The 24,760-nt window shown below is 49.7% G+C and overlaps 11 protein-coding genes across 11 annotated transcripts; 6 read left to right on the plus strand and 5 right to left on the minus strand.

The window, feature by feature from the left end:
* Positions 1 to 258: 258 nt before the first annotated feature.
* N7468_007566 (DUF1014 domain protein) lies at positions 259 to 1,045 on the plus strand (the record flags this gene model as incomplete). Its single annotated transcript, XM_058476862.1, has 3 exons — positions 259 to 315; positions 378 to 478; positions 541 to 1,045. 3 exons carry the CDS (start codon positions 259 to 261, stop codon positions 1,043 to 1,045), a joined length of 663 nt encoding a protein of 220 aa, XP_058329752.1.
* A 495-nt stretch (positions 1,046 to 1,540) lies between these two features.
* On the minus strand, positions 1,541 to 2,776 carry N7468_007567 (TauD/TfdA dioxygenase family protein; the record flags this gene model as incomplete). Its single annotated transcript, XM_058476863.1, has 3 exons — positions 1,541 to 1,698; positions 1,757 to 2,477; positions 2,615 to 2,776. The coding sequence occupies 3 exons, from the start codon at positions 2,774 to 2,776 to the stop codon at positions 1,541 to 1,543; spliced, it is 1,041 nt and encodes a 346-aa protein (XP_058329753.1).
* A 762-nt stretch (positions 2,777 to 3,538) lies between these two features.
* Positions 3,539 to 6,698, minus strand: N7468_007568 (uncharacterized protein; the record flags this gene model as incomplete). Its single annotated transcript, XM_058476864.1, has 2 exons — positions 3,539 to 4,455; positions 4,577 to 6,698. The coding sequence occupies 2 exons, from the start codon at positions 6,696 to 6,698 to the stop codon at positions 3,539 to 3,541; spliced, it is 3,039 nt and encodes a 1,012-aa protein (XP_058329754.1).
* An 801-nt stretch (positions 6,699 to 7,499) lies between these two features.
* pex7 (putative peroxisome biosynthesis protein (Peroxine-7)) lies at positions 7,500 to 8,654 on the minus strand (the record flags this gene model as incomplete). Its single annotated transcript, XM_058476865.1, has 3 exons — positions 7,500 to 7,690; positions 7,728 to 8,410; positions 8,491 to 8,654. The coding sequence occupies 3 exons, from the start codon at positions 8,652 to 8,654 to the stop codon at positions 7,500 to 7,502; spliced, it is 1,038 nt and encodes a 345-aa protein (XP_058329755.1).
* A 101-nt stretch (positions 8,655 to 8,755) lies between these two features.
* Positions 8,756 to 9,562, plus strand: N7468_007570 (GNAT family N-acetyltransferase; the record flags this gene model as incomplete). Its single annotated transcript, XM_058476866.1, has 1 exon — positions 8,756 to 9,562. One exon carries the CDS (start codon positions 8,756 to 8,758, stop codon positions 9,560 to 9,562), a length of 807 nt encoding a protein of 268 aa, XP_058329756.1.
* A 1,741-nt stretch (positions 9,563 to 11,303) lies between these two features.
* N7468_007571 (uncharacterized protein) lies at positions 11,304 to 11,723 on the plus strand (the record flags this gene model as incomplete). The annotated part of the gene is made up of 1 exon (XM_058476867.1): positions 11,304 to 11,723. The coding sequence occupies one exon, from the start codon at positions 11,304 to 11,306 to the stop codon at positions 11,721 to 11,723; it is 420 nt and encodes a 139-aa protein (XP_058329757.1).
* A 629-nt stretch (positions 11,724 to 12,352) lies between these two features.
* Positions 12,353 to 14,131, minus strand: N7468_007572 (uncharacterized protein; the record flags this gene model as incomplete). Its single annotated transcript, XM_058476868.1, has 4 exons — positions 12,353 to 12,585; positions 12,680 to 13,732; positions 13,790 to 13,964; positions 14,021 to 14,131. Coding segments are annotated over 4 exons (1,572 nt in total), but the record flags the coding sequence as incomplete, so codon positions are not given.
* Positions 14,132 to 16,211: 2,080 nt separating this feature from the next.
* On the minus strand, positions 16,212 to 17,749 carry N7468_007573 (putative MFS transporter; the record flags this gene model as incomplete). Its single annotated transcript, XM_058476869.1, has 2 exons — positions 16,212 to 17,201; positions 17,267 to 17,749. The coding sequence occupies 2 exons, from the start codon at positions 17,747 to 17,749 to the stop codon at positions 16,212 to 16,214; spliced, it is 1,473 nt and encodes a 490-aa protein (XP_058329759.1).
* A 354-nt stretch (positions 17,750 to 18,103) lies between these two features.
* Positions 18,104 to 19,805, plus strand: N7468_007574 (putative extracellular lipase; the record flags this gene model as incomplete). The annotated part of the gene is made up of 2 exons (XM_058476870.1): positions 18,104 to 18,703; positions 18,768 to 19,805. 2 exons carry the CDS (start codon positions 18,104 to 18,106, stop codon positions 19,803 to 19,805), a joined length of 1,638 nt encoding a protein of 545 aa, XP_058329760.1.
* A 371-nt stretch (positions 19,806 to 20,176) lies between these two features.
* Positions 20,177 to 21,586, plus strand: N7468_007575 (homoserine acetyltransferase family protein; the record flags this gene model as incomplete). Its single annotated transcript, XM_058476871.1, has 6 exons — positions 20,177 to 20,321; positions 20,401 to 20,896; positions 20,946 to 21,055; positions 21,109 to 21,256; positions 21,315 to 21,394; positions 21,456 to 21,586. The coding sequence occupies 6 exons, from the start codon at positions 20,177 to 20,179 to the stop codon at positions 21,584 to 21,586; spliced, it is 1,110 nt and encodes a 369-aa protein (XP_058329761.1).
* A 695-nt stretch (positions 21,587 to 22,281) lies between these two features.
* N7468_007576 (polynucleotide adenylyltransferase) lies at positions 22,282 to 24,567 on the plus strand (the record flags this gene model as incomplete). The annotated part of the gene is made up of 8 exons (XM_058476872.1): positions 22,282 to 22,430; positions 22,487 to 22,635; positions 22,699 to 23,073; positions 23,137 to 23,348; positions 23,405 to 24,014; positions 24,061 to 24,175; positions 24,228 to 24,351; positions 24,499 to 24,567. The coding sequence occupies 8 exons, from the start codon at positions 22,282 to 22,284 to the stop codon at positions 24,565 to 24,567; spliced, it is 1,803 nt and encodes a 600-aa protein (XP_058329762.1).
* Positions 24,568 to 24,760: the final 193 nt, after the last annotated feature.

Below are 24,760 nucleotides of genomic sequence, written 5' to 3' on the forward strand. Positions count from 1 at the left end.
GAAAATTACGCAGGTATTTATGTATTCGTCAGAATATGTATAAACCGATTGTATACCGCTAGCTTTTTCTACTTCACTTTAGCTTAGCCACTTTGTGACGTCGGCGCCAAAACGGCAGAATATACACCGCCTGCCTCGGAATCCGCATAGTCGCCAGGTGGATCAGATCATAAATGAGCTGTCCGCCAAACTTTTCTCTGTGCTAGCATCAGTTCTCCATTTTGTCAGACACACGATCAAGAGCTCTCCATAGTCACAATGGGAGGAAAGAAAGCTGCTGGAGAGAACTCCAAGAAGGCCGCCGGTAATGCTCGCGTTAGTGCCACCGCAACCCCGCCCCCGCCATGATGTATATAGGTATGCTGACCCAAAAACAGAAAGCCGACGCGGCCGCTTCAAAGAAGGCTGCTGAGGATGCCAAGAGGGCCGCGGAAGAGGACAAGGAATGGTCAAAGGGTGCCAAGGGCAATTCCAAGAAGTATGTCGAGAATGCTTGTATACACGAGACCAACAAGGCTGATGTTTTCTTCTTTTATGCAGGGAAGACGCCGAGGCTAAGAAAGCCGAAGCTGCTCGCAAGAAGGCCGAACGAGATGCCCAGCTCGCCGAAGAGGAAGCCTCTCAGCCATCGAAGGGCAAAGGCGCGGGAGCCAAGACCGCACAGAAGAAGACTCGAGGCTTGGATCTTTCTCAACTCGATGATGTGCCATCGAAGAAGGGATCGACTCTGAGTGCCTCTGGTATCGACAACGCACTGGATGCCCTTTCTCTCACGGCCAAGGATACATCGAAGATCGACCGACACCCCGAGCGACGTTTCAAAGCTGCTTATGCTGCATTTGAAGCCCGTCGCCTGCCTGAGATCGAGCAGGAGAACCCCGGTCTTCGTCGGCAACAGCGTATTGACCTCTGCCGAAAGGAGTTTGACAAGAGTGAAGAGAACCCTTTCAACCAGGTTCATGTCGCAGTCAACGCCACCAAGGAAGAGGTTGCTCAGGTCCGAGACCAGGAGCGCCAGAAGACCGAGAAGAGACTTGGAAAATAATGCATCCGATTCTCAGGCTCTGTATATGTCTTGAGTCTCGAAAACATACCTTCGGGAACATCTCCTTTTAGGCTCAACACCTTTCTTAAAAGTCATGTTGATTGAAATTTTAGCGGAGTCAAGTTTGCCTTATACAGAGGTGAAACTGGGCGAAAAGTCGATGAACATTTGGAAGAGAGCATTTGAATGCAAGAATATAACCTAGATACCCATTCTTCTGAGACAAGATGGGGAATTTTGGCCCCAATCCCTGGGCTTCACACCGCAAATGGCAAAAGCTGCTACTGACAAACCATGATTCAAATATTGATACCAGAACCAACATAGTTCAACATTATTTGAAGGATTGTAAATGACTAATCCTTCCCGTAGAAACTTTGGAACCTCCTACTCATAATTCGTACCAGTACCACTTGTAATACGGGAGGCTGGGAAATTAGAAGAAATTGAGCTCAAACAGGGATAGTCACTTTGATTTCCACCTAGACATTTCAACTAAACTCCCTGGGATGCCAGCGCCTCAGTCCTAGTCGTACTGTTAGGGTCCAGGTATGGCTGCTCTCCAATACCAACTGCCCGGTGGCCGTACCGTTCTCCAAGCCCCTCATAGTCGAACGTGGCCGTGTGGAAAGTACAGCGATTGTCCCAGATTGCTAAAGAAAAGCGTTAAAAAAAGGCGCGTTTCTTTCCGACTTGTGGGTCAGGACTCACCAATGTCATGCTCGTTCCTCCACTTGAAACGAACCGTCAAATCATGGTTTTGAAGAATTGTATTGTAGAGCTTCTTCAACAGCTCGTCCGACTCATCGCGGTAGAGCTCATTGACGTATTGGGGGAATGGCCCAATAGCCATCAAACTCTTCCAACCGGTAGCAGGGTTCGTCCGAACAACAGGGTGCACAGCAGTCAACTCCTTGCCAACATTGAGTGGGTTACCCCGAGGATCAGTATACATGAAAACATTTTCAGGGTCAGCCTTTGCGGCTTTGATGAAGCCTGCACCAACATAAGTCGCAGTCAGGCCGTCTAGGAACTTCTGATAGGGCTTTGAGAAGCGATCGTAGATCTCGTAACCAGAAGCCCACAAAGTGTCGCCTCCGCAGCTGGGCAATTGAGTCAGTCGAAGGGAGGTATAGTCTGCAGGCGCGGGCTCAAATTGGATATCGGAATGCCACTGCGCGGAGTCATATCGACGCTTGTTTGGCTGGTTCTCATGGCGGAACATCTTCTTCCGAGCGAGTGAGCTGATAGTGCTGACCTGGGCATCATTCACGCCGAACTCGTTGGTGTTATTGAGCACCGGGTGGATATGTAGGGTTGAATCGGCTGGCTTGCCCGCAAGTTGGCCAAGTCGATGCACCAACTCTTTCTGGAGCTCATCTGTCAAATTATTCTGTGCGCGGAAGAAGACGACGTTGCGCCGGGAGACTGGCTATGTGTTAGCTTCTGTAACGATTGTCTCTTTTCATCTACAGAAGGCAAGATGGGCCAAGGTACGTGTACTCACTAGTAATAGCAAGGTCTCGTAACAGCTCGTCTGAATCTGGGGGCTCTCAAGATATCATCCACAATATTGACTGAAGGGTATTCGCGGCCTATGACCGGCGTTGCATCTTCAAACTCGAAACGATCCAATGAACCACTGTACTTCGGTGGTGAAGGGTATGTCTTTGCATCCGTATTTGGTCCATTGCCCTCAGCAGGACGTAATGGAAGTGCAGAAGGGGCCATGCCAGCGGTTGTTTCCCAAATGGAATTTACTTCGTCCCAAGTCCAGAGGAATGCTTGAATTTATAGACACGAAAAGGAAGCTTTCAAGTGCCAGGCCGTGAAGCAGAGAAGCACGCAATTGCATGTGGGACTCGCGTGTTATCGCCTTTATCGCCCTTCGTTATGTGCGGGGTTGCATTTGCCCCAGCAAGTACGTATATAGTCCGAGGTCTAGCAAGTGACACAGGTGGCACTCTACGAGCCGTATTTGATTGGCAGACTGGTCCTTTGCATTCATCTGATTCGAGACGATTCGCAATGCATTCGTGTGGGTCTTGGTGCACTCGGGCAGCTCCCGCATACCAACATTGATCACGCCTTTCAGTTGGATATGTGCTGAACGCTCCAGACAGCCGTTATAGCTACAATAATAATGGGCTGTTATAAGACATAGCCAGTTTTACCAATAGAACCCTACATCCCAAATTCGGGGCCCAGATTAATCAGCTTCATTACGAGCGAAGGTACGGAGTACAGCCGACTCTTCGGCTAGGCAAGCCGAAAAGTCGGCTGGTAATTATATACCAGGTCATTTGGAGGATCCCAAGAGTAACCAATTATCCTTGACTATTCTAGCAACGCTACTAATAATCAAACCTGACAATGAAAAAAGAAAGAAATTATCAGACCGACATAGACGACATAAACCGAATAGATGTTGTTAAGATGGCGGAAGAGAGGACTTCAATATTCCGAACGCCAATATGCTGCAAGACGGCGACTTCATCTATTTGTCGTATACAACCCTTGCATGAGCTCCTCTTCGATTGGATATTTGGCCAGCTCATCGGCCCAGTCCCGCAGTTGATTATCTTCAACCTTCCGGTCATTATGCATACTGTGGAAGGTGATGTTTCCTAAATGCTTCCATCTGTCAGGCGCCGTAAAATGGTTCAGACCGCTGTCGTTACGATCATGTACGAAGCCAATGTCGTGTAATGCGCGACGGTAGTCGGTCCAAGTTACCTTAGTCCTTCCGTGTGCGGCCAACACATTCTTTTCGGGGAACAACGCCTCTATCACCTGTAAACTCTTTCGGGATACTGGAATTTCCACCGCTGGAGGAACCGTCTCTTCTTCTTCCTCGGGGGCCTCGTCAAGCCTGCCAGCCCGCGTCCTGCGCTTTGTGTCCTTGGATGGATCTGCTTCCCCGCGGGTCTTCTCTTTCACCCGCTGTTCCACTCGGGCCCTTTTCGTGGGACGTCCCTCTTCCACCTCGTCGCGAGAACGTTTTCCGGTCACCAGAGAGCGGCCGAACTCAGGGGCGTCGGACATTGGTGTATCAGTACCTGGCTCTTTGCCCTTGGCAGCAGCCGCTCCCGCAGTTCTCTTTCGCGCTTTCTCCTGCGCCCCCTGCCTCTTCACACTTTGCTTTGTGGGCTCTTTTGGAGGTGCCCACTCTGGGATGCTTGGAAGCTCAGGCTCAAAGTGATGAAGCTCCTGTACCAGTCGAGGGAGTCTCCCCTCGGTGTCCATTGTTGCAGGAGACTGAGAAATCAGACTGGGCGTGGTGTTCTTGCACAACTCTCTCACATGGTCCCAGAATGCTTTGAGATGAAGCTCTGCGCTTCGACGTTTTTTCAACGAGCATTTCGTTCGCTGGGTCATATGCGCCGTAGTCCGACTGCTCGATGACCCTTCTAGCCAAGGGCAAAAAGTTGTCCCCATCCTTCAGTAATGCGCTTCTGTATTCAAAGAGGCATCTTATCGTGGATTCCATGTCGGCGTAAAGCCGTGCCTTATTAGTCTCCCAAAACTCACTTATTGCCCATAGCCTTCCAGGGAAGATATACTCTATGTGAGCACATAGCTGAGCGCAAGTCACGATGTCCGAGAGCTTTTCACTAGCAAACCGATTGGAGGCCAATATGCTTGGTGTATCCTGTAAAAGCCGGTGCAACTCTAGTACCGCCTCGCCGATGCCCAAGTTACCTATAATATGCTTCGTAATCCACCTTCTATGATGTTTCGAATCCGTAATCTCGTTCAGAGATAGAAGGAGATGCAGTAGCGGCGTATACTTCACATGGCGCTTCATACGGAGATGCCTGTAGGAACCCCCGTCTATTTCAATATTCACGGCTTCGAGTTTATCTTTCAAGCCGAGATCTTTTGATGCGATGATACTTTCAGTTATCAGCTTGATTTGGCCGAACAGAAAATTTTTGAGCGTGATTACCAACGACGCCGCGTCCGCAAGAACCGTTGTTGGTATATCACTATATGTCCCGGTTTCGGTATTGGGATCATCGAGATGCTGGTGAATACGTCTTAATTTATCTCGCATAGGACCAAGCATAACAAGTGCCTGTGTATCCGTATGTATCGCTTCGATGATATTTTGAGGCTGAAGACTCGTTTCCAAATGATCTGCAATCCACTGTTTAGGATATCCCCGGGCTTGATAGATAAGGGCACTGACCCTGTTCAGCTCATCCAGGCTCAGCTTTATGATTGCAGCGAAAGTAACAGGGTTTCTCCGCATGGCTCTCTGGCGTTGCTGCGCCGCCATGATTTGCGCATCTAACAGGAATCTGAGGTTGTCCATGTCAGGAGGACCAAAGCCGTATGTGAGCTGATTACATGATTTCGTCATGAAATCAACCAGGGACTCGGACTCGGACCCAGGCCGAGACTTCGATGGAGGCTCAAGGAGATCTTTGGGAATGAGGACTAGTCGACCGTCTGTGGGCTCCGCAGGTGCCTCTAGGGAACTCAGTTTGTTCGCTTTCAGTTTATGGATCGCTAGACACGCTTGGGTTAGAAATACGTAGATCTGAGCTTGGATCTCTAAGGTGACAATTCCTTCGATGGGCAACTTGGTAATAAGGGCTATCGGGGCCCCGGGCGTCGAGAATACGGATGTAACCTTGCCATATGTGCCTATCCAGTCGTCCACATTCACTTCGTCGAAGGTGAGGTATAAATCTGTTCTGTGCGGTGCCCGGACTTGACCGAGCATACGCGCTGCATCCCAGCTCTTATGGTCGGCGTGGACGAAATCACGAGGGTCATTTTCTGCTCGAGCCGCCAGCATAAGGAGCAGGTGGTTGCTACTGATAAGGTCCTCAAGGTTGAGATTAGGCCACTTGTATGCTTCCTGACTTGCACTCTGCGGATTATTTGCGACGAGTGCATGGAAGGCCTCTCCATGAGCAACGGGGATCTCCTCCCACGCCATTTTGAGAAGGGCAGTGCGCCGCTTGGCCTTTTCCTGGTGCCAACGCTTCGCGATGGTAGCCCCGTGGGCGTGCAATATCTTGCGGAGCAGCTGAAGGTTCGCAAATATCGTGGTTACTGCTGTGTCGCGTCTTTCGATCAATTCGGCATTAGTCGGTATCCCATCAGGAATTGGAAACAAGGGCTCCTTTATTCTTTTTAGAAGGGGTTGGAAGCTTTGAGCCTCCAAAACTCGCACTAGTCCCTCTCGCGCTCCCTCCAATCGTGTGTGGGCATCTTCCGCCGTCATCATAAGCTTCAAGCTTTGAATGGCATGCCCAATTAGCATGCTCGATCTGTCAATATTCGTGGGCGTAAGGTTGCCCCGCTTCAAGGCCTCTGCTACAGCCTCAATCCAGGTCGTATCAAACGGTTTATCACGCTGAGAATCTTCCCTGATTTTTGCAGGTGCATCTTCAGGCGGGCTAGGTGCAAAATCCCACGCATCTGCCGCTATATCCTTGAAGCCGATTTGCAACCGCTTGAAGGACTCCTCGTCTTCATTCCATTCCGGCTTTTTCATACACTCATCGTAGATAGGGTGTAATAGTTTGAACATGCGGTTGATGCCTATGCGTATATCATCTTGCATAGGGTCATCCTCCTTGATATAGACTTTGTTAAAGTCCCGTTCCATATTCGCGACCTTCGCATAGTCCTCCATGGCGAGTAATCGAAGTGTGGAATTGAGCGCGACTGGCAGATCCGTACGGTGGAATTTTTGTTTCAGAGATTGGAGATCCTAGGATCCAAAGTAGAAGCTATGGTAAGTCTAAAGCAGGAAAACTGAAGCTGGGCAGCAAATATATGTTTAATAAATATGGAAGAAGAGCCTCGAGGATCGTGGTAGAGGCCCACCAGGGTCCACAATGGTGAAACCGAATATATTTGGGTCTCTTTCATGGAGAACTTAATCCGCTGCTAGGTGATATAATTCATGCACCTCTTTTCATTCTGAAAGAAATAAAAGTAGATACATACAATTCAATCCGAGCCTCAAATGGCAAAGAACAAAAGGCTGGCTTTGGGTCAACTTTTGTACCTCGAATTAGCTCACAATGAACCATGTTTCGATCATTCCGAACAAAGCGTCCGTCTAATAAAGCCAAGGAAAACTTCCAAGAATACTAGAATACCATCTTGAGGAACTTGACTTGTGGGGCCTTGGCCTCAGTCTGGATAACAGCACTGGAACCTTGTCCACGGGGCTATGAATAAAAAAAAAATCTTGCAAGTAGCTGACGAGACTACCTCAAGTGGCTCAACAGGAGCGTACTACTGTTGCTATTAGGATTGATACGAGAGAAGCTGGAAATGTCTTCTTCATGGAGAATATGCTGCGTAGATAGCCTTATGCTGGAAATTGTAGTTTGATCATGTTAGGCATTGGGTATACGCTACTCAAAGAGCTGAATCTGACCTTATTGACATGCAACTTGCCCCAGGCTATCTGGTATCATCCTTTTTAATTCATTGCAGCCCTCACGTCCCACACATACAAATTTTCATCCCAGCCAACGCTTGCGCACCATCCCTCGTTCCCGAATAAGCACCAATCCACACCAGTCACAAATTCCGTATGTCTCCCCATGCGGCCAAGCTCCATTCCGACCACTGGCCCTGCCGGACCGGCACGCATGGCATCCATATCACCGACTGCGCTGGCGTCAGATCGGTCCCCCCCACACGCGACAGGTCATATCATAGCTTGCGCTGAGCAATACATTGGATAGATGTGGCGACCATGACAGTTTCCGGACTGCGTATTCATGGCCTAGCATTGTCGCTAAGGGCCCTTGTTGCGGGGCACGAATGTCGAATGTTCGAATGGCGCGGTCAACGCCCCCAGTCGCAAGGACAGTGGACCGGTATTTGTTCCAGTCATGTGTTAGAGCCTCGGCAGGGGGAGTTGCGGCTGGCGGGATGCCCGGCTGGCCCGGGATGGGTGGAGCGGCTGGAGCAGCATGGATAGGGATTTGGACAACGAGGTGGTTTGAAGCAGAGGCTGGAGTGCGCAGGTCGAAAACACGCACGTAAGAGTCTGAGGTCACGCAGGAGACGAGGTCGGGGTTATGGGGATTGAATGCGGCAGAGTAGGTGCAGCTGTGAGTGGGGAGGGTTAGGAAGGACTGGGCACGATGTGGTGACCAAATGCGCACTGTTCCGTCCCAACTGCTTGAGCAGAAACGGTCTTTTTGCACCATGTTCCAATTGACACTGAACACCTCGCGCCCATGCTCCTTCCATGCCTGGACTGGGAAGTCGTTTGCTGTGCAGTCAAAAAGCTTGATGCTGCCGTCACCGGAGGCTGTGAGGACCTGATTTTCATGGATCTCGGACCATGCTAGATCGTAAAGGGAGTCCTGTGTCGTGAACCTGGAAGGGAATCCGTATTAACGAGGCGGTTCGTCGGAGGAGTGGAATGCGGACTCGAGCATTCCCAAAACTCCACTAACCATTTCACGGGCACAATTCCATTGGGAGTGAGCTCAAGGACATAGAGGCGCCCATTGCCGACAAGGCCGAAATTGGACGCGCTCGCAACTGCGAGTCGATTGTCAAAGAACGGAGAGTACTTGACCGCGCACCCGTTGAACCCCTCCGTGCGATAGTGTAGCATGGTGGGCAACCGATCGGGGCGAGCCCGGTAAACAGTTAGAGAGTGGGGAGCGACTGAGAGGAAGGTAGTCAAATGTGAGGCTAGACTGAATGGGTTGAGATATGAAGACGCGAGTTCGTGGCGTGACGCACGCTTCACAAGATAAGAAGTGGGATTGCGGGGAGGCGGATGGACCGAGGTTGCTTTCCCCGGGCGGCACCGCAGCCTTCTTCTCTGCAACAACCAAATTTCTACCCAGCGCTCAGCCAGCCTTCATGCAGTCTCCTCTGCAAGAAATCCTCTCCCAGCTATCGCTGACACAAGAAATCAGGACATCGCGGCTTACTTTGAGACCCTTTAGACAGGATGACCTGCAGGTACTATCCAGGCTGCGCGCCATCCCAGAAGTGATGCAATGGACAAGTCAAGGTCGAGTAGACCGCGATGGCGAAACACAAGCCTGGATGAGCATGTTCATTTACGAGGGTGATAGCTCTCCACGACACAACTTTAACTTCGTCGTCATCCTGCGTGGAAATCCTCCAGAAGACGCTTCCCAGCCGGGATTCGCCGAAGACCAGATTATCGGCGTGTGTGGGCTGACAGCACTAGATTCTTTACCCGTGTCACCCCTTCCTAACTTTGGATACATGTTTTTTCCAGAAACATGGGGGAAAGGCTACGCTACCGAAGCTGTGATGGGGTTCCAAATAGCTTGGCAGCATATAATCAGGTCTTACTATGATTCGGCCGTTTCAACACCCAATGGCCCCAACCTCGGCCTGATACGCGCCGTTACACTCGAGGGTAACATGGGAAGTTCGAAGGTCCTCGAAAGGTGTGGCTGGAGGGTGTACGAAACTGCCGAGCGTGGACCACACGAGTCACGAGTCTTGAGGTGGGTTCTTGATTCAATGGCTACTTTATAGACCAGCCACCCGGGAGAGAGGTGGACTTCTACAAAGTGAATGGAGGTGACAGCGAAAGATTACGGTTATAGGTGCCATTTTGAGGAAAATCATAGTCTGCACACGTGGCGCTCATGCTGGAGAATGAAATTAAAGTTTACCTCCTTATGTTAGGAGCGCCTTTGTGCCGGGATTCATTCCCCAGATTAGATTTCTCTTCTTGATGCTCTCCGGTATTATCTGGAGGGTTGGCATGGTGAGGTTCAGTCACTGAGGGATCGTCCATTCAAGCTTCAGTTCCAGCCTTATATTTAAAGGTTCTTCGGGATATTTGGCGAAATATGAAGCTGGGAACTATATATAGAGTAGCTGCATGATTGTTCGTAGAAGTCATGGTGTTTATTATCAAGGTTTGGTCTAGATATTGAGACTCAGATCTCCGCGATACTGCAGCAAGAAATACCGACCCTCCGTCTACAGGCGAAATTCAGGAATTGAGATCACTTGCGTAGCCTCTTCTATTACCCAGTATAGACAGTAGTATTGCTGCCTACGGACGGCGGGTGAGGAGCCTGCTCGCCCTCCAGGATTACGGGTGGCAAGGCAGTCGTTCTGGCGTTTAAGAGCCGCCCCTTCGGCGTCGATTTCACAGGTCCTCATATTTCAGGTGTAATCTGGATCAAATATCCTGCTATTAGAAGGCCTATGACGTATCAGAGCTAGCTAGAGAAGTTTCCTTAACACTGCCTATCTGATATAGACAGATGATTATAAACCCCGTTCTATAGAGATTGATTGATTTTTACATATTGGTGGCGAGAACGCCATTATCAAATGGGATTGGTGATCTGCCAAATGATAGACTTGTGCCATCGGGTTGAATTCCTCCAATCTTTTCTTTGATTGGCCCCGCCTTGACATCATTATAACTAAAAGTTTCAGGCCCGTATCGAGGTTCGTGGCCACTAGAATGTGTTTTATGCATGAAGGTGGAGAAACCGCCTACCGAGGCGGTTAGAATTGTCAAAGCAAAAACCAACCTGCAGGTAGACAAGGATGGGTTCACGTCAGGCTCAAGCACTGACCGCAGGCTACCATATGGATGATATCATCGAATTAGGCAGAATATTTACTCTTCGATTTTTTTGACCATTGAATTCTTAATCTGGGCTCTATTTCACTATAATCGACGATTTCCGAGGACTGTTGACCCTGAACCACAATTTTAGGTCGTGTGCGAATGCCCGGAACTAAATTCTTTAGTCCGGCTCAGATTGACATGACAATACTATAGTGTTATTTTCTGTCGCCTCCGCATAAAAGCAAGGCTGATTCTGAATGTGCTCTGTTTATACCCAAATTACTCCACGTTTAAGAATGCCGGGCTCCGACCTTTACAAATCGCCCGCAAACGCATTCCTAAGGGAAGAAGTTTATAAACTTGGCTCTTCTCGCGGGATCCGATCAATGCCTCCAGGCCCACGACGGGATTTTCTGGTCTTGAGTGAGTTTCATTGTGTTGCAAATAAATTTGAGGCTTGTGACGTATGCTGACATTATCCTTACCATGCAGCCTGGGGGCCTGTTGTATACGTAACATCATATCCCACCAAGTCGAAACCTCTGCTGCATTCCCTCATTCGTTGCCTGAATGATGCCGTGAGAACGTCCATACACCGTAACTTGAGCGGCTCAGACGACTTGTTGCACCGCCTAGAGGTGTCATACATGGTAAAGGTGTTCGATGCCAAAGATGTGTATGATGGAATGGATGTTGACAGTGTCCGGAACGCCTTCCGCGACTTTAAGATGCTCGCTTGCACTCCCGACCACCGACCTGCCAGGTCGGATGCGGTCATGCTTGATGGTTGACGAAGAGGTCCTCGCAAAGTCAGCCAAGGCACTGGGCAAACACAAGATCAAGGGCAGAACCCCGGACCCGGCCCAGGTTTGGGTAAAGGTGGTTGAGGACAATTTCCCGGACGGTCGTTTTCGGGAGCAGCCTTTCGTCACAAGTGCGCCTGGCGCCGAAGATACTTTTGCGCACTATAGGGGCTCGACTATGATTGCGGTTTCGGCTCTAGTCGAGGTATTTGATGGTCTCCGTCAGGGTAAATATTTGGCGGAATATCACCGCAGAGGGCAGGTCTATATCGGGGAGGGGAACTGGCGTGACTTATAGCGGTTCTTGTTTTGTAAATACATATACCCCATAGTTTACTGGTGCCTTGAATGTATGGCAAGTAATGTTGCGAAAGTCAGCAAATGAACTCTGGAGTTTGCCCCAATTGGGCCTTTGCGATGATATGGTTCCACCATCGAGGAAATCCACATGTGCTGCATCAGACTGAACCACAAAGCCCTTGTAAATGACGGCTGGAATGCCCCGGTATACCCGCCACCCAGTGAAATCAATAGTCGAGCTTGAATTATTCTATCATGGAAAAAAGAACATTACACCAACTTGAAGAACGCCTTAAAATTCCATGTGCATAATAGTATGTAGAAACCAGATGCTGGAAACAAAAACTTCCAGTGGAAATTGTAATGTGCATGGACCGTAGTCCACCTTGACTGCAAGCCTAACTTGCTGACTTTCATAAAGAAGGGTCATCCTTGAACGGTACATATTGCCGGGGCATGTAATATTGGAAGGTGGAAGTATGCCTTGGAAGTATGTCTGAATATGTCCGAAGTAGCAGTCTGACCCCCCTTGGTCAATTACTGTATGCTGAATCAAGAGACATCCCCATAAGTTAGTCCAGTCTCTTGTTTGGGATGGGTTGTGATTGACTTTGGATAGTAACTTACACCGATGGCTTCTTGTAGTAGAAGTTTTGATCCTGGAAAACGGGAAGACGCCTTGCGAGCCCTAGCAAGGCGAAAACGAAAGGTCAGTAAGTACTCAAAATGGGCCATCAGAATGAAACATACGATATCAAGGGAGTTATAGGATCGACAGTATTGCTTGCGAACAGTATCGGGAAAGATGTAGGCTTGTTTATTCCCCCCTTCGGGCCTGGATAGAAGAATGTCAGTAAGAGCTTAATTTCTGTGGGATCTTTGATTTTCCCAACATAGAATTCAGAGAAAATAGATGAGATGAAAGGAGAGATAAGAACAAATAAGCTTGCTTACCTTGGAATACCATACTGTCAGGCAATTGAGGTCGGAATGACCTACACAAGATATTGTTCAAGAAGACGGGAGCGAGGTCGCCGATATATTTGCTCTTGGATGTGGTATATTCAGCGTAATTCTGGAATTCTTCAATGGTAGAGAGACGGTTTGTTCGATACGAATCGGTGCATTCGATAGCAAAGCGTGCATCGGATGTGACGGAGACTAATCCTTCAAACGCACCCGCAAGTGTAGACACGTTGCCAAGCTCAATTTGGCGTAAGGTATCGGCCATGGTAGGGAAGCCGGAAAGTGGAGTGTAAAGAGAGTTGAGAAAAAGAGCCTTCAAGTCTGAGTAGGTGACCATCGTTGGTAGGTCTCGACTTTGGACTCCGCTTATTGGGACCGGGTGGTCCCGAAACCAATCTATGATGCCGTTCAATCTGGCTGTGATATTTGCTGTTGTGGGTCCCCAGAAAGAGCAATCTTTAGAGCCTGCGGAGTGGCAGAAGCTCGAGAACTTTTCTATGGCCAAGTCTAGCTGATCGACATTATCTGTGACGACATTTTGATAGTACTGTTCCGCGTTAAGGACACCATCGAGAACCATTCTCTCCACTCGGTCAGGGAACATGGAGGCAAAAGTTACGCCAGTGACAGTACCGAAACTGACACCGTAACTCCATAACTTGGCGTCGGACGGCGGACGACCGATCAGCTCAGCCTCCGCTTCTATAAATGTGAGCAGATCATGGGCAACCGCGGGGGTAGTCACATAATATCCATGCGGTGACTTGGTCTTCACAGCATTGTTGCACCACTCTCCATAGATAGAGCTCGAATAATACTGTTCTTCGACTGATGTTGATGAGACGTTGGTGACACCGGTATTGTGCACTCGATTGAAGGCCGATCTGGCCTCCGAGTCACCTGAGAAGCAGTCAAGGACCAAATCACTGTTGTTCACGCCGCGAGGGTCAAAGGAGACAAAATTGTATTCTTCCCCAATCATCGGCCCGGCGAGGGTCTGGAATGAGAGAAGGAGGTCGACGCCAGAGCCTCCCGGGCCACCTAATAAAGTGTTGGCACGAGCCTAAGACAATTCAGCCTTTTCTTGCGTAGACATACCAGGGATGAGCACAATGCTTGGAGAGTCGACAGTTGCATTCTTGCCCGCTAATTTTATGAAGGCTATTGACGCCTTGCCCAGATCTCTGTTCGAATAATCCAAAGGCACTTCCAGTTTGGCGCATGTGAAGGCATCGAAACATGGTGTCCACTTGAGGCTGGCGGATGGTTGAATCTAAATGAGTGGTCAGAGACTTGAAGTCCTTTTCGTCCTGGGAAACTAAGACTTACATGGTCGAATCCATAGGCCACTCCACGGTCATCAAGAAATCTGGAACTCTCAGCTTGGCATCCTAGTATCATGGAAAACATGAAGCCAGTCAAGAATCGATTCCTCGTCATGACTGGAGATTTTACTGGCCTACTCTGCTGTAGTGTTTGATAGAAACCGCACGGGGGTTCTTTGAGGCGATACTTTCGCGACATCAGCCTGAGGGAAATACTAGTATTTATAACCGCAAGGCTCCCATTGCATATCATGTCAACTTGAAGTGAGCCACCCCCGGGGCCCCGAAGACCATTCAGTCCCGTCGGAGGCAACTACAATCCCATCGCTCTCCTGTCCACATCTGTCATCAACCAATTGATTTTGGACACCCCCGCTGGTACGAACGTACCAATCAACATCTCATTCCAATGCCCCGGCCGGTTCAAGTTCGGAAAGAGCTTCAAGCCACGCCCTTCCCCCTTTCGATGAAATAACAAGTAAAGACTGATTCAAACCAAGATCGGCGATCATTCACGACCTGCAGCGTTCGTCTTGAGCTGTTTAATAAAACTCCCAGGCTGAGCAGCGGCGATTTGAGGTCTGTGCCTTCTCATTTGCCGGCTTGGTGCCCCATCTGCACGAACGAGCCAATCGACGCCCAGATTAAGGCATAGCAGTGCCCCCTTGGAATGTGCAGGCTCCACGCCCACTTGGATGATCGACAAATCGACCCCACTTACAACTTATACGAACGAGCCAATTAAAGGTGTGACTCGGATACAGCGCCCCGGACTTTTGTAGCCGCTTTTTAAGTTCGAGCGATCTTAGGACCCACGATACTTGTTCTGCACTTCTTGTTCTAAAATTATACGCTGTCTACCTCATTTAGAGGATACGGCACATCTGCCCCTTTCTGACATCCGAACAGGCGAAGTTTTTTCTCTTTCAAGTTCGTTCCAGACCAACTGATTTGCTGGCTAAACCAAATGCCTCGCGAGCCCAGCGACTGACGGTCATGACGGTACAGTTGATATTTGGCATTCGCTTGAAATGACGAGCTCTGCACACACAACTAAGCTCCGGTGGACAGGCTGATCAGCATTAAGAAATATGCACCAAGTCGACGCAAGCGTAGCGAAGAGAAAAGCCGAGCAAGTCCGCTCTGACGTTGTTTTTGGGCTGCAATACTTTGCAAGTGAGTTGTGGTTATGTGTACTGCTCAAGAGTCACCAGCTATGTCCAAACATGCAAAAAAAAGACCACACTTGGCGCCTTGCTTAGAACCATGGTGAGTCAAATGTGATGTATAGTAAACTTTGTGCCTGAAAGCCACTCCGCCGGTCGCATGGATGATAACTATGGCGAACCATTCCTAGATTTCACGGTTGACAGAAACGGGTCTGGATCAAGCCACTTTTACGATTCGAAAAATGCACTTTAAAAAGCTGCGAAAATCGCCACCAGTGTACTGCAATTCAGGCATATCGGCCAAATCAAAAGCAGGCGAAAAGCCCCCATAGTCCTCAGTAGAATCACGGACCATGCATGATATTACCAGCGACAGGGTCGAACCTTCTTGGCCCAAACCATCCGAAACTGCTTTCTGATCTTTACCTGAAACGGGATGAGAATCAGAATGTGGTTTTCTGTCAAAGAAGCTTTGTTCCGCTCTGCTTCGGCCATCCACCGGGTCTTCTCTGGAAGTTGTTTCACATGCGTTGGATGCCTGCACCTTGTTCGATGCCAGGCTTTGAGTAATCTGCTACGGCAGCCGATTCTGGAGGCGGTTTGGGATAGCGCTTCCGTTGCTAAGTTGTTGGAGTGGACGACCAAGTAACACAGGACACGGAGCACATATTGACCTGATAGAGAATTGGAGCTTTGGCTTGGGTATATAAGTGAGCCAGATTTGAGGTTACGTATATATCTTGTAGGCGGGCAGGAGTGCATACTGAGCCTCTTGCGATATTATGGTATGGAAGGGAGTCTCTGAGCAGGTAGTTGATGATGATTGATAGCAAACTTACGAGTAAGAGCCGTTGGAAGCGTCCAATCAGCAAGCTAATACGAAGTATGAGTTCTTCCTACAATATTAAGGACGAATGACAATATTCCATTGTAATATGAGCCACACATAGTTTCAATCCGATGCCGGTGTCTCGCAGCATGTACTAAGATCAGAGCACATAACGGAAATGTGGATTCTCCCGCCAGTTAGCATTTCTCCATGAATACCAGCGGATAAAGGTGGCTTACCTCAAAGTCAGTCATGTCTGCCAAGTCGTCGTTCGCAGCGACCGCCTCGAGATTGCCTTCGCTGGCACTATCTCGTTTCTTGTTGCGATAAGTCAACAGCACACGCAGCAGGACGGCTAGAACTGCTTGCGCTGATGAGCAAGCTAGAATCAGTTTGCAGCCTGTCTGATATAAAGGAGCCTCCCGCGCCAAAAAGGCATGTGGCCCAATGATGTTCCCCGCACAGTAAGCCAAGAAGACGAGGGCGACACTAGTGCTGCGCTTAGTGTATCCTCCTAGGTTGCTAGCAGGCATTTGGAGAGCCAGAACCAAAGAGCATACATAAGCACCAATAATGTAATAGCCGAACAGAACACCCACTTTATGGGTTTCGTGCGAAAGCTTCCAAAGCAAGGAAGCTCCGATGATCGTTGGGAATAGATAGACGAGCATGACGATCGTACGGCAATTCCGGAAACGAGAAGCGATGAATGTGCCCGATAGGATAAAGAATATTTGGAAAGCACCCATCGGTATCCCCAAGGCAACTGTGGTCAGCGGATCGTGGGTTAAGCCCTTGATGATGAGTTTGCCGAAATTGGCGACGCCCCCGTTGATGGTCTCGTTCAGAAGCGTGAACCAGAATAAGATCCATACTTGAGGATCAACAAGCGCCTCTCGAATTTGATACCATTTGATCTGGTGATTGATCACTCCCGTCCGACCCAGGCGATTACGCCCAATGAGAAGGCTTTTCTCTTCCACGCTGAAGCGCTTTGCCGAAATAACATCGTTCGGAAGGAAGACAAGCATAAGCAGGCCCCAGAGGACTGTTATCCCGCCGAGGATGAGGTAGATGGCTCTCCAGACAGCGATGGTCTTGATCTGGCCGATGCCAAATGTTAAAATGCCACCGAGCATAGCACCAAGCCCGTTACAGCTGTAAAAGACGCCGGCTCGAAACGGCTGCTGGAGCGAGTGTACCACATGGAAACAATCATCATGAAGCATGGCGTTATTGGTGCTTCGAATACCCCAAGCAGGAAACGACAAACGGCCATTCCAGCGAATGAGCTGCAAGCCGCAGTGATCATGAGCATTGAGCCCCATGCGATCACATTGCCGGACACAACCAGACCGATTCTTGTCTTTTGCGCGAGAATATTCCAAGGATACTCCGCCACAAGGTACGCGAAATAAAAAATGCTCGCAAGCCAGCTATACTGGTTGCTCGTCATGTGGGTCGAGGATAGCAGATCGAATACCGCAGAGTACGCCAACGCGGACTTGTCGATATACTGCAGAGTATAGGTGCCGGCAAGCAATGGTAAGAGAATCAGATCCACTTTGCGGATCAAGGCCTTGTTACGGGGCTCATCGTCTAGTAGCCGCTGAATATTTTCATGGGTGATGGCATGCGTGTGGAGAAAGACCTCGCCTTCATCAAATTCAGTGATGGTTCCGACTTGGAGATCTTTCTCTTCCACGTCAGGAATGGACTTCTTCACGTCACCCATGGCTTAAGGTTTTGAAGGAGCAGCGCAGCGCGGAGATGCCTGGCTCTAAATCTTTTGAGGAAGAAATAATGATATGTGTACTTATCTCTTTATCTTGGATTATCTTGGGTTATCTCTCCTTACCCCAATTTCCGAAACGCAGACTGCCAAAAAGCGGAGTAAATACTAGGATGTTCGGCAACTGTCCGAGAAGCGCCAAATCCACAAGATAAACTATTTTGCATTTCCCCCTCTTTCGGAGCTAGATCTGAACCCCGTAGATAAGAGTGAAGCCATTCTTCAATGCGAGAGCACCCTCATTCGATACTCCGGTCATTCTTCTTCTAGATAGGCGATCGGCGATAAGAAACCAGCATGGCATCGGCACCTCCATCGGTAACCATCCCTCAGGGGCATGTGGTTGGGATTCGATTGGAAGAATCATCCCCGCAGCCTGTCGAGGGATTCCTAGGAGTTCCGTATGCTCTGCCACCCACCGGGGATCGGCGATTCCGACCACCTGCCAAGATTCCAAATTCGACGAAAACAATCGACGCCTCTAAATTCGGGCCTGCTGCTCCAGGGAAAGCATTGCTGGCAGGCGGCCCAAAGCTCGAGCAAAGCGAAGACTGCCTGACTGCCAATGTCTTTCGACCTGCTGGTACCAAAGCATCTGGAAAACTCCCCGTCGCGATCTATGTGCATGGAGGAGCATTCAACCGAGGCGCTGCGGCGACACATAACACGGCCTCCATGGTTGCTTGGTCCGAAGAACCCTTCATTGGTGTGAGCTTCGGGTATCGAGTCGGGGCTTTGGGGTTCTTGCCATCTACCCTTTCAAAGACCGAAGGTCTACTCAATCTTGGTCTGCGAGATCAGATTCAGCTTTTCGAATGGGTGCAAGAGAACATAGGTGCATTTGGCGGGGATGTCGACAATGTCACGCTGTTTGGTTTGTCTGCTGGTGCACATTCAGTGAGCCTCGCATAAGAAATCAGAGATAGTTAGCCCTTGACGTACGAAGCTAACTACGATGCAGATTGGCCATCATATCCTGAACATTAACCAGCGAACCCCTGGTCTGTTCCATCGCGCGATTCTGGAGTCCGGCTCGTCAACATCTCGTGCAGTGCGACCATATGACGCAAAGATCCACGAGGCGCAGTTCCGAGACTTTTTAAAAGAGACCGGAGTTCCCCACGACCTCCCGGAAGTAGAGATATTCCCGTTTCTTCGATCGCTCCCAAGTTCAGTCGTAACGGATGCCCAGACGAAAGTATTTGACAAATACAACCCGTCCCTTCGTTGGGCCTTTCAACCTGTCATTGATGGGGATATCATAGCCCGGAAGCCACTTGATGCCTGGAAGTCGCAGAACTGGAACAAGGTGCCTATCATGACAGGATTCAACAGCAACGAGGGCACTATGTATGTTGACAAGGCAATGTCTACCGGTACTCAATTCCGAGCTTTCTGGAAAGAACTCCTGCCTGAATTATCACCCTCGGATCTCGATAAGATTGACGAGCTGTACCCCGACCCGAGCACCGCCCCCTCATCCCCTTATGTCGAGACTAGAGATGGATATGGGCTTGGGCCGCAATACAAACGCATTGAAGCAGCGTATGGCCATTACGCGTATGTCGCGCCAGTCCGCCAAACTGCCGACTTTGCCTCCACACAGGGTGTCCCTGTCTATCTCTATAACTGGGCATTCCCGAGAACCGTTATCGGAAGGGCAAACCACGGTGACAACATGTACTATGAGACCTACAACAGTGAGATCACGGGGATATCGGATACTCAGAAAGAACTTTCCGGCACGCTTCATGCATATATGACAAGCTTCATCACCAAAGGCGACCCTAACGCCATTACTGGCCGTTATGGGAGCAGGCCCAAATGGGAGCCTTACTCGCCCGATGATCCCCGCATCTTAATCTTCGGAGAAGGGAACGAAGAACTCATTGGTGGCACTGCTGCGAACTCGGATGCAGCGAAATTCGTCAAGGATGAGTGGGCAACGGAGCAGACAGCCTTTTGGTGGTCGAAAGTGCCCATCTCGCAGCTTGCTTGATCACTGCAGGAGCAGGAAGAATACCAGCAACCCTTTAAGATAAGAATCCCCTGAGGATGGTATCTCCAGTTTCAGATCACTTGCAGTACTTGAGGTTGTGTATGTGAAATAAGGACCATGCTTGTCCCATCTGAATTAGCTACAGCTTCAAAACTTTGTAAATCTCATTAGCAACAGGTGTGGCCACGCGTGGTTATTGGAACTGTGGCAGAGAACGGGACCCCTCACGGAGCACCCAATCCAGGTAGTCCACGCGGAGCGGGGTCCTTATCGCAGTATATAAACAGCCAAGACCTGCCCATTGATAGTGATGCAACCCTCCGGAGCTTTCAGACTATTTCTGCTCGCCATACTCGGACACCTCGAAGAAAATGTCGCGGTCGGATTTCGACACGTACAAGCTTGGAGATTGGGATCTGCAGTCGGGCGAGAAGATAGCCGACGCGCATATCGCCTACAAGACATTTGGGGACCCCAAATTACCCGCGATCGTCTACCCCTCCTGGTTTTCAGGAGGTAAGTGGGAAGCGTCTGTATTGGATCTGATTACGCCGCTCTTGATATGGCTGACGTGTTTCTCTCCGATGCTCTGCAGCGATCTCTGACAATTTCTGGCTGATCGGAGAGGACAAAACCCTCAACCCGAACAGATACTTCATCATCATAACCGCCCTCTTCGGCAATGGAGAATCATCCTCGCCCTCCAATACGCTTGCGCCAGGCCCCTTTCCCAAATGCTCATTCTACGACAATGTCCGGGCACAGTATGAACTTGTCACAAAGCACTTGGGCATAACACATCTATACGCTGTCCTTGGATGGTCCATGGGCGCTGCCCAGACATTCCAGTGGATTACCCAATATCCAGATTTCGTGGATGTCGCGATCCCCTTCTGTGGTTCAGCAAAGACCTCATTGCACAACCAAGTCTTCCTCGAAGGAGTCAAGAGCTCTCTCATTGCGGTGAAGGAATCCCCATCTGCAGGCGTCGGGCAACTCGGCATCAAGCTGGACTGCACGGACTCTAAAACTTGGACTGCTAGTCAAAAAGAAACTGGTCTCAAGGCCATGGGAAGGGTGTATGCAGGATGGTAAGTCTGAGATGGGTTGCCTTTCCGATGGAGCTTACTATGTTCTTAGGGGTTTCAGTCAGGCCTTCTACCGGCACAAGCTTTATGAGACTGCCCTTGGATACAAAGGACTGGAAGACTTTATGCAGGGGTTCTGGGAAAAGTGGGCCTGCTCGAAAGGTAGAGAGTATCCATTTCTCCGGGGATTGCTTTTGACTAACAAAGGCCCCTAGATCCCGCAAATCTGTTGGTTATGCTGGATACCTGGGAGAATGGCGATGTGTCAACACAGGAACCTTATAATGGAGACTTTGAGAAAGCGATGGGATCGATCAAAGCAAAGACCTTGGTCTTGCCTGGAAAGACAGACCTCTATTTTCCGTGAGTTCAACCGAGCAAAGGAATACGGTCCCAAGTGCTAATGGAAATTGGTACTCAGACCAGAAGATTCCGAATATGAGGTCAAGTGCATGCAGCCTGGTGTAGGGAAGTTGGATGTTATACCGTCTATTTGGGGACGTGAGTAGCCGTTTGCTTTTGCACCGAGTCCCGCTCATTTCCGCTAACATTTGCTTTTTAGACTGGGCTGGAGGCCCTGGGGACAGCAAGGAAGATGTCAAATGGCTTGACCAGCAGCTTGCAGATTTCTTTGCTGAACACACGGCCGGTCAGGTGTCTGGATTAGCAGAAAAGATCAAAGAGGCATTGTAGGGGGTTTTACCCGCTCGTATTAATAGTCAAACTTGGAAAATTGCACGGTCAACAGACAATCGAGGATTTACTATATATCAAACGCAGGTTTCATGAACTTTTAGATTTGTCGCATCTATAATATTGGGCTACATGTGGTATTTTTGGCCTTACGAGATCCATCAAATGAACGCGGGGATATTATAGTCTCGAGGTCCTTGTTGAAATAGCGGCCTGACCAGTAGCTGCGAGGGGAGCTCAAGAGGTATTTTAGATCCAGACATCCGACGAAACTGGCATTCGATGAAACAAGCATTTGACGAATTGATTTATATCCGGCCAATATACAGAAAGAGAGTTTAGGAATTTACTAATGCTTCATCAAAATTCCTGGAGGCTCGGCAATGTTCGTAGCGGCGCGTCTAGACGGGTCTACGGGGTCATGTGACTGTGTGTCCTCAGGCAAGCGCCGATGAAAGAAAGGCCCGCCTTGTAATTATTAGGACCGGAAGATCACCTTGCAACTCGCATCTTCTCCCTTGAAAAAAACTGCTGCACCTTAGCCAACCCTTTGCGCCCCTCATTTCCATGAGGTCCTGCGCTCTTCAGCTTTCTTCTTGTTTCATGTCCTTCTAGTTATCTGCGTTCTCCAGCGCGATCTTTCGGAGTCTCGTTATCAATCCCTATCTAGAGATTGCATCACTTCCATTACAACCATGGCCACGCCCCCTGCACGCCAGTGGGGTGTCACGCCTCCTATATCAACAGCCTTGCCAACTCCAGCTGAGTTGGCTGCCAACGATGAGCTCATCGCGGAGCTGAAAGCGCAGAACAACTTCGAGCCGCCTGCCGAGACAGAACGCCGGTTGGTCGATCATAATCCTGTCGCATGCGCTGGTAAATACTAATATAAATTCCAAGACAAGCTATGCTGCAGTTAATCCAGCGCGTCGCAACTGAGTTCATCAAGGTTGTGAGTCGCAAGAAGGGCCTGTCGCCGGCTGCTGTCGAGGCGTCCGGCGGAAAGGTCTTTGCATATGGAAGTTATCGCCTCGGCGTGTATGGGCCTGGTAAGCTTTCCAACAAGTATGCATGAGACTCGACAACTCATCCTGACTGACGTTAAACAATAGGCTCCGATATCGATACCCTTGTCGTAGGACCAAAACACGTTACCCTCGACGATTTCTTCGCCGACTTCCCAGCCATCCTCGAGCAGTTCTCCCCGCCAGGTACCATCGAAGAAATGACATCGGTCCCCGATGCCTTCGTGCCGATTATCAAGCTAGAGATGGCAGGTATCAGCATTGATCTTATTTACGCTCGACTCATGATCCCGTCGGTGCCTTTAAATATTGATCTGAAGAACAATGATTACCTGCGCGGGTTAGATGAGCGGGAAGTGCGATCGCTTAACGGCACGCGTGTTACCGATATGATTCTTGAACTGGTTCCTCAGCCAAAGACATTCCGCCTTGCCCTGCGGGCTATCAAGCTCTGGGCGCAGCGTGGGTCCCCTTCAGGAAATAGCCCCCTTCCTCTTCCTTGTCGAACCTAACCGTAGCTTCTAGGCAGGGCAATTTACTCGAATATCGTCGGTTTTCCCGGGGGTGTGGCGTGGGCCATGTTGGTCGCCCGGGTTTGCCAGCTCTATCCTCAGGCTACTGGTTCTGTCATCGTAGGCAAGTTCTTTCGCATCATGAACAAATGGGCGTGGCCTCAGCCTGTGATGCTCAAGTTGATTGAGGAAGGACCCCTGCAGATGAAAGTTTGGAACCCAAAGGTAAACCTGGCAGACCGCAGCTCAAATGGAACGAAGGCTAACGGGTAACTCTACAGATCTACCACGCCGATTTCGGCCACCTCATGCCCATCATCACCCCCGCTTATCCTTCGATGTGTGCAACCCACAACGTTTCGCACTCGACGAAGACTGTGATTCTTCGAGAACTTCTCAGGGCTGGAGACATTGTGGACAGGATTTTCACGGGGCAACAGACGTGGAAGGACCTTTTTGCAGGCCATACTTTCTTCACCAGTTCTTACAAATACTACCTCAGTATCACTGTTTGCAGCAAGGCGAAGGAAATTGAGTCTGCGTGGTCCGGTTTTGTTGAATCGAAAATCCGCCACCTTGTAATGGCCCTTGATCGGAAGCCTATCATTGCTGTGGCGCACCCCTTCCCCAAGGGGTTCTCTCGAATCCACACAGTCAAGAATGATGAAGAAATGGAAGCTGTCAAGAATGGCTCCGTCAAGTACCAAGCGAAGGGAACTAGTACAGAGACGACAGATGAAACTAACGACACAGCTCACCAAGTGGCCGCTGAGGCTGGCGCTGAAAACGCGACAGCACCTGAGCCAACCGAGAAACCGGTGGAAGGAGATAGCCACACCGTTTACACGACCACATACTACATTGGCATGCAGCTGAAGCCTCTCGAGCCAGGTACGCCGATATCCCACGTGCTGCTCTAATGTCGCTAACTGTGTAGGTGCCGATCGCTCTCTGGATATCTCTCACGATGCCGCCCTCTTCAAATCCACATGCATGTCATGGAGCAATTTCCAACCTGGAGTTCTCGACGTTGGTGTCCAACATGTCCGGAAGTACGTTTTCTTACCATGTACGCAAGCGTATCATATTCTAATGAGCTCTCAGCTTCGATCTCCCGGACGATGTTTTCAAAGAAGGTGAAACCCGGCCAGTGCGACCAAAGAAGAAGTCCACCAAGGGAGCCGATGCCGCCGGAACAGCACAAAAGAGGCGCCTGAACGATCTGGACGTAAGTACGCCGAAGAGGCATCGGTCTTGAATATGCCTCATGACAGGACCCCTGGAAGTCGTCTCTCAGTTCGGCCCGATGAGTCGAAAAGCTCCCTACTATTATCCAGTACGAGGAATGACTAATGCTCTTTATCTGATCTGTTAGGGTACTCAAGGTCCAGCAAAACGGCAAATCACCCCGAATACTTTGTCCGGCTCTGTAGCCCCTGCGTAGGTTGCCGAAACGGGCCCATGCAATTTGTCCGGTGGCTTGATACAACACGCCAATGGCAGACCTCACATACCAAAAACCCCCCGCCCTCCATCCAGCACCCCGACTATCTCTTTCGGCTTTTTGAACGCGTCGTCAACTGAACATGCCGCGGCACAAACATCTCCAAAGCATTTTAAATTTTTTTTCTCCCCCC

This window comes from Penicillium chermesinum (assembly GCF_028974085.1).
Source record: "Penicillium chermesinum strain IBT 19713 chromosome Unknown utg000005l:1.0-4115287.0:1.0-4118363.0, whole genome shotgun sequence".
Classification (NCBI taxonomy): domain Eukaryota; kingdom Fungi; phylum Ascomycota; class Eurotiomycetes; order Eurotiales; family Aspergillaceae; genus Penicillium; species Penicillium chermesinum.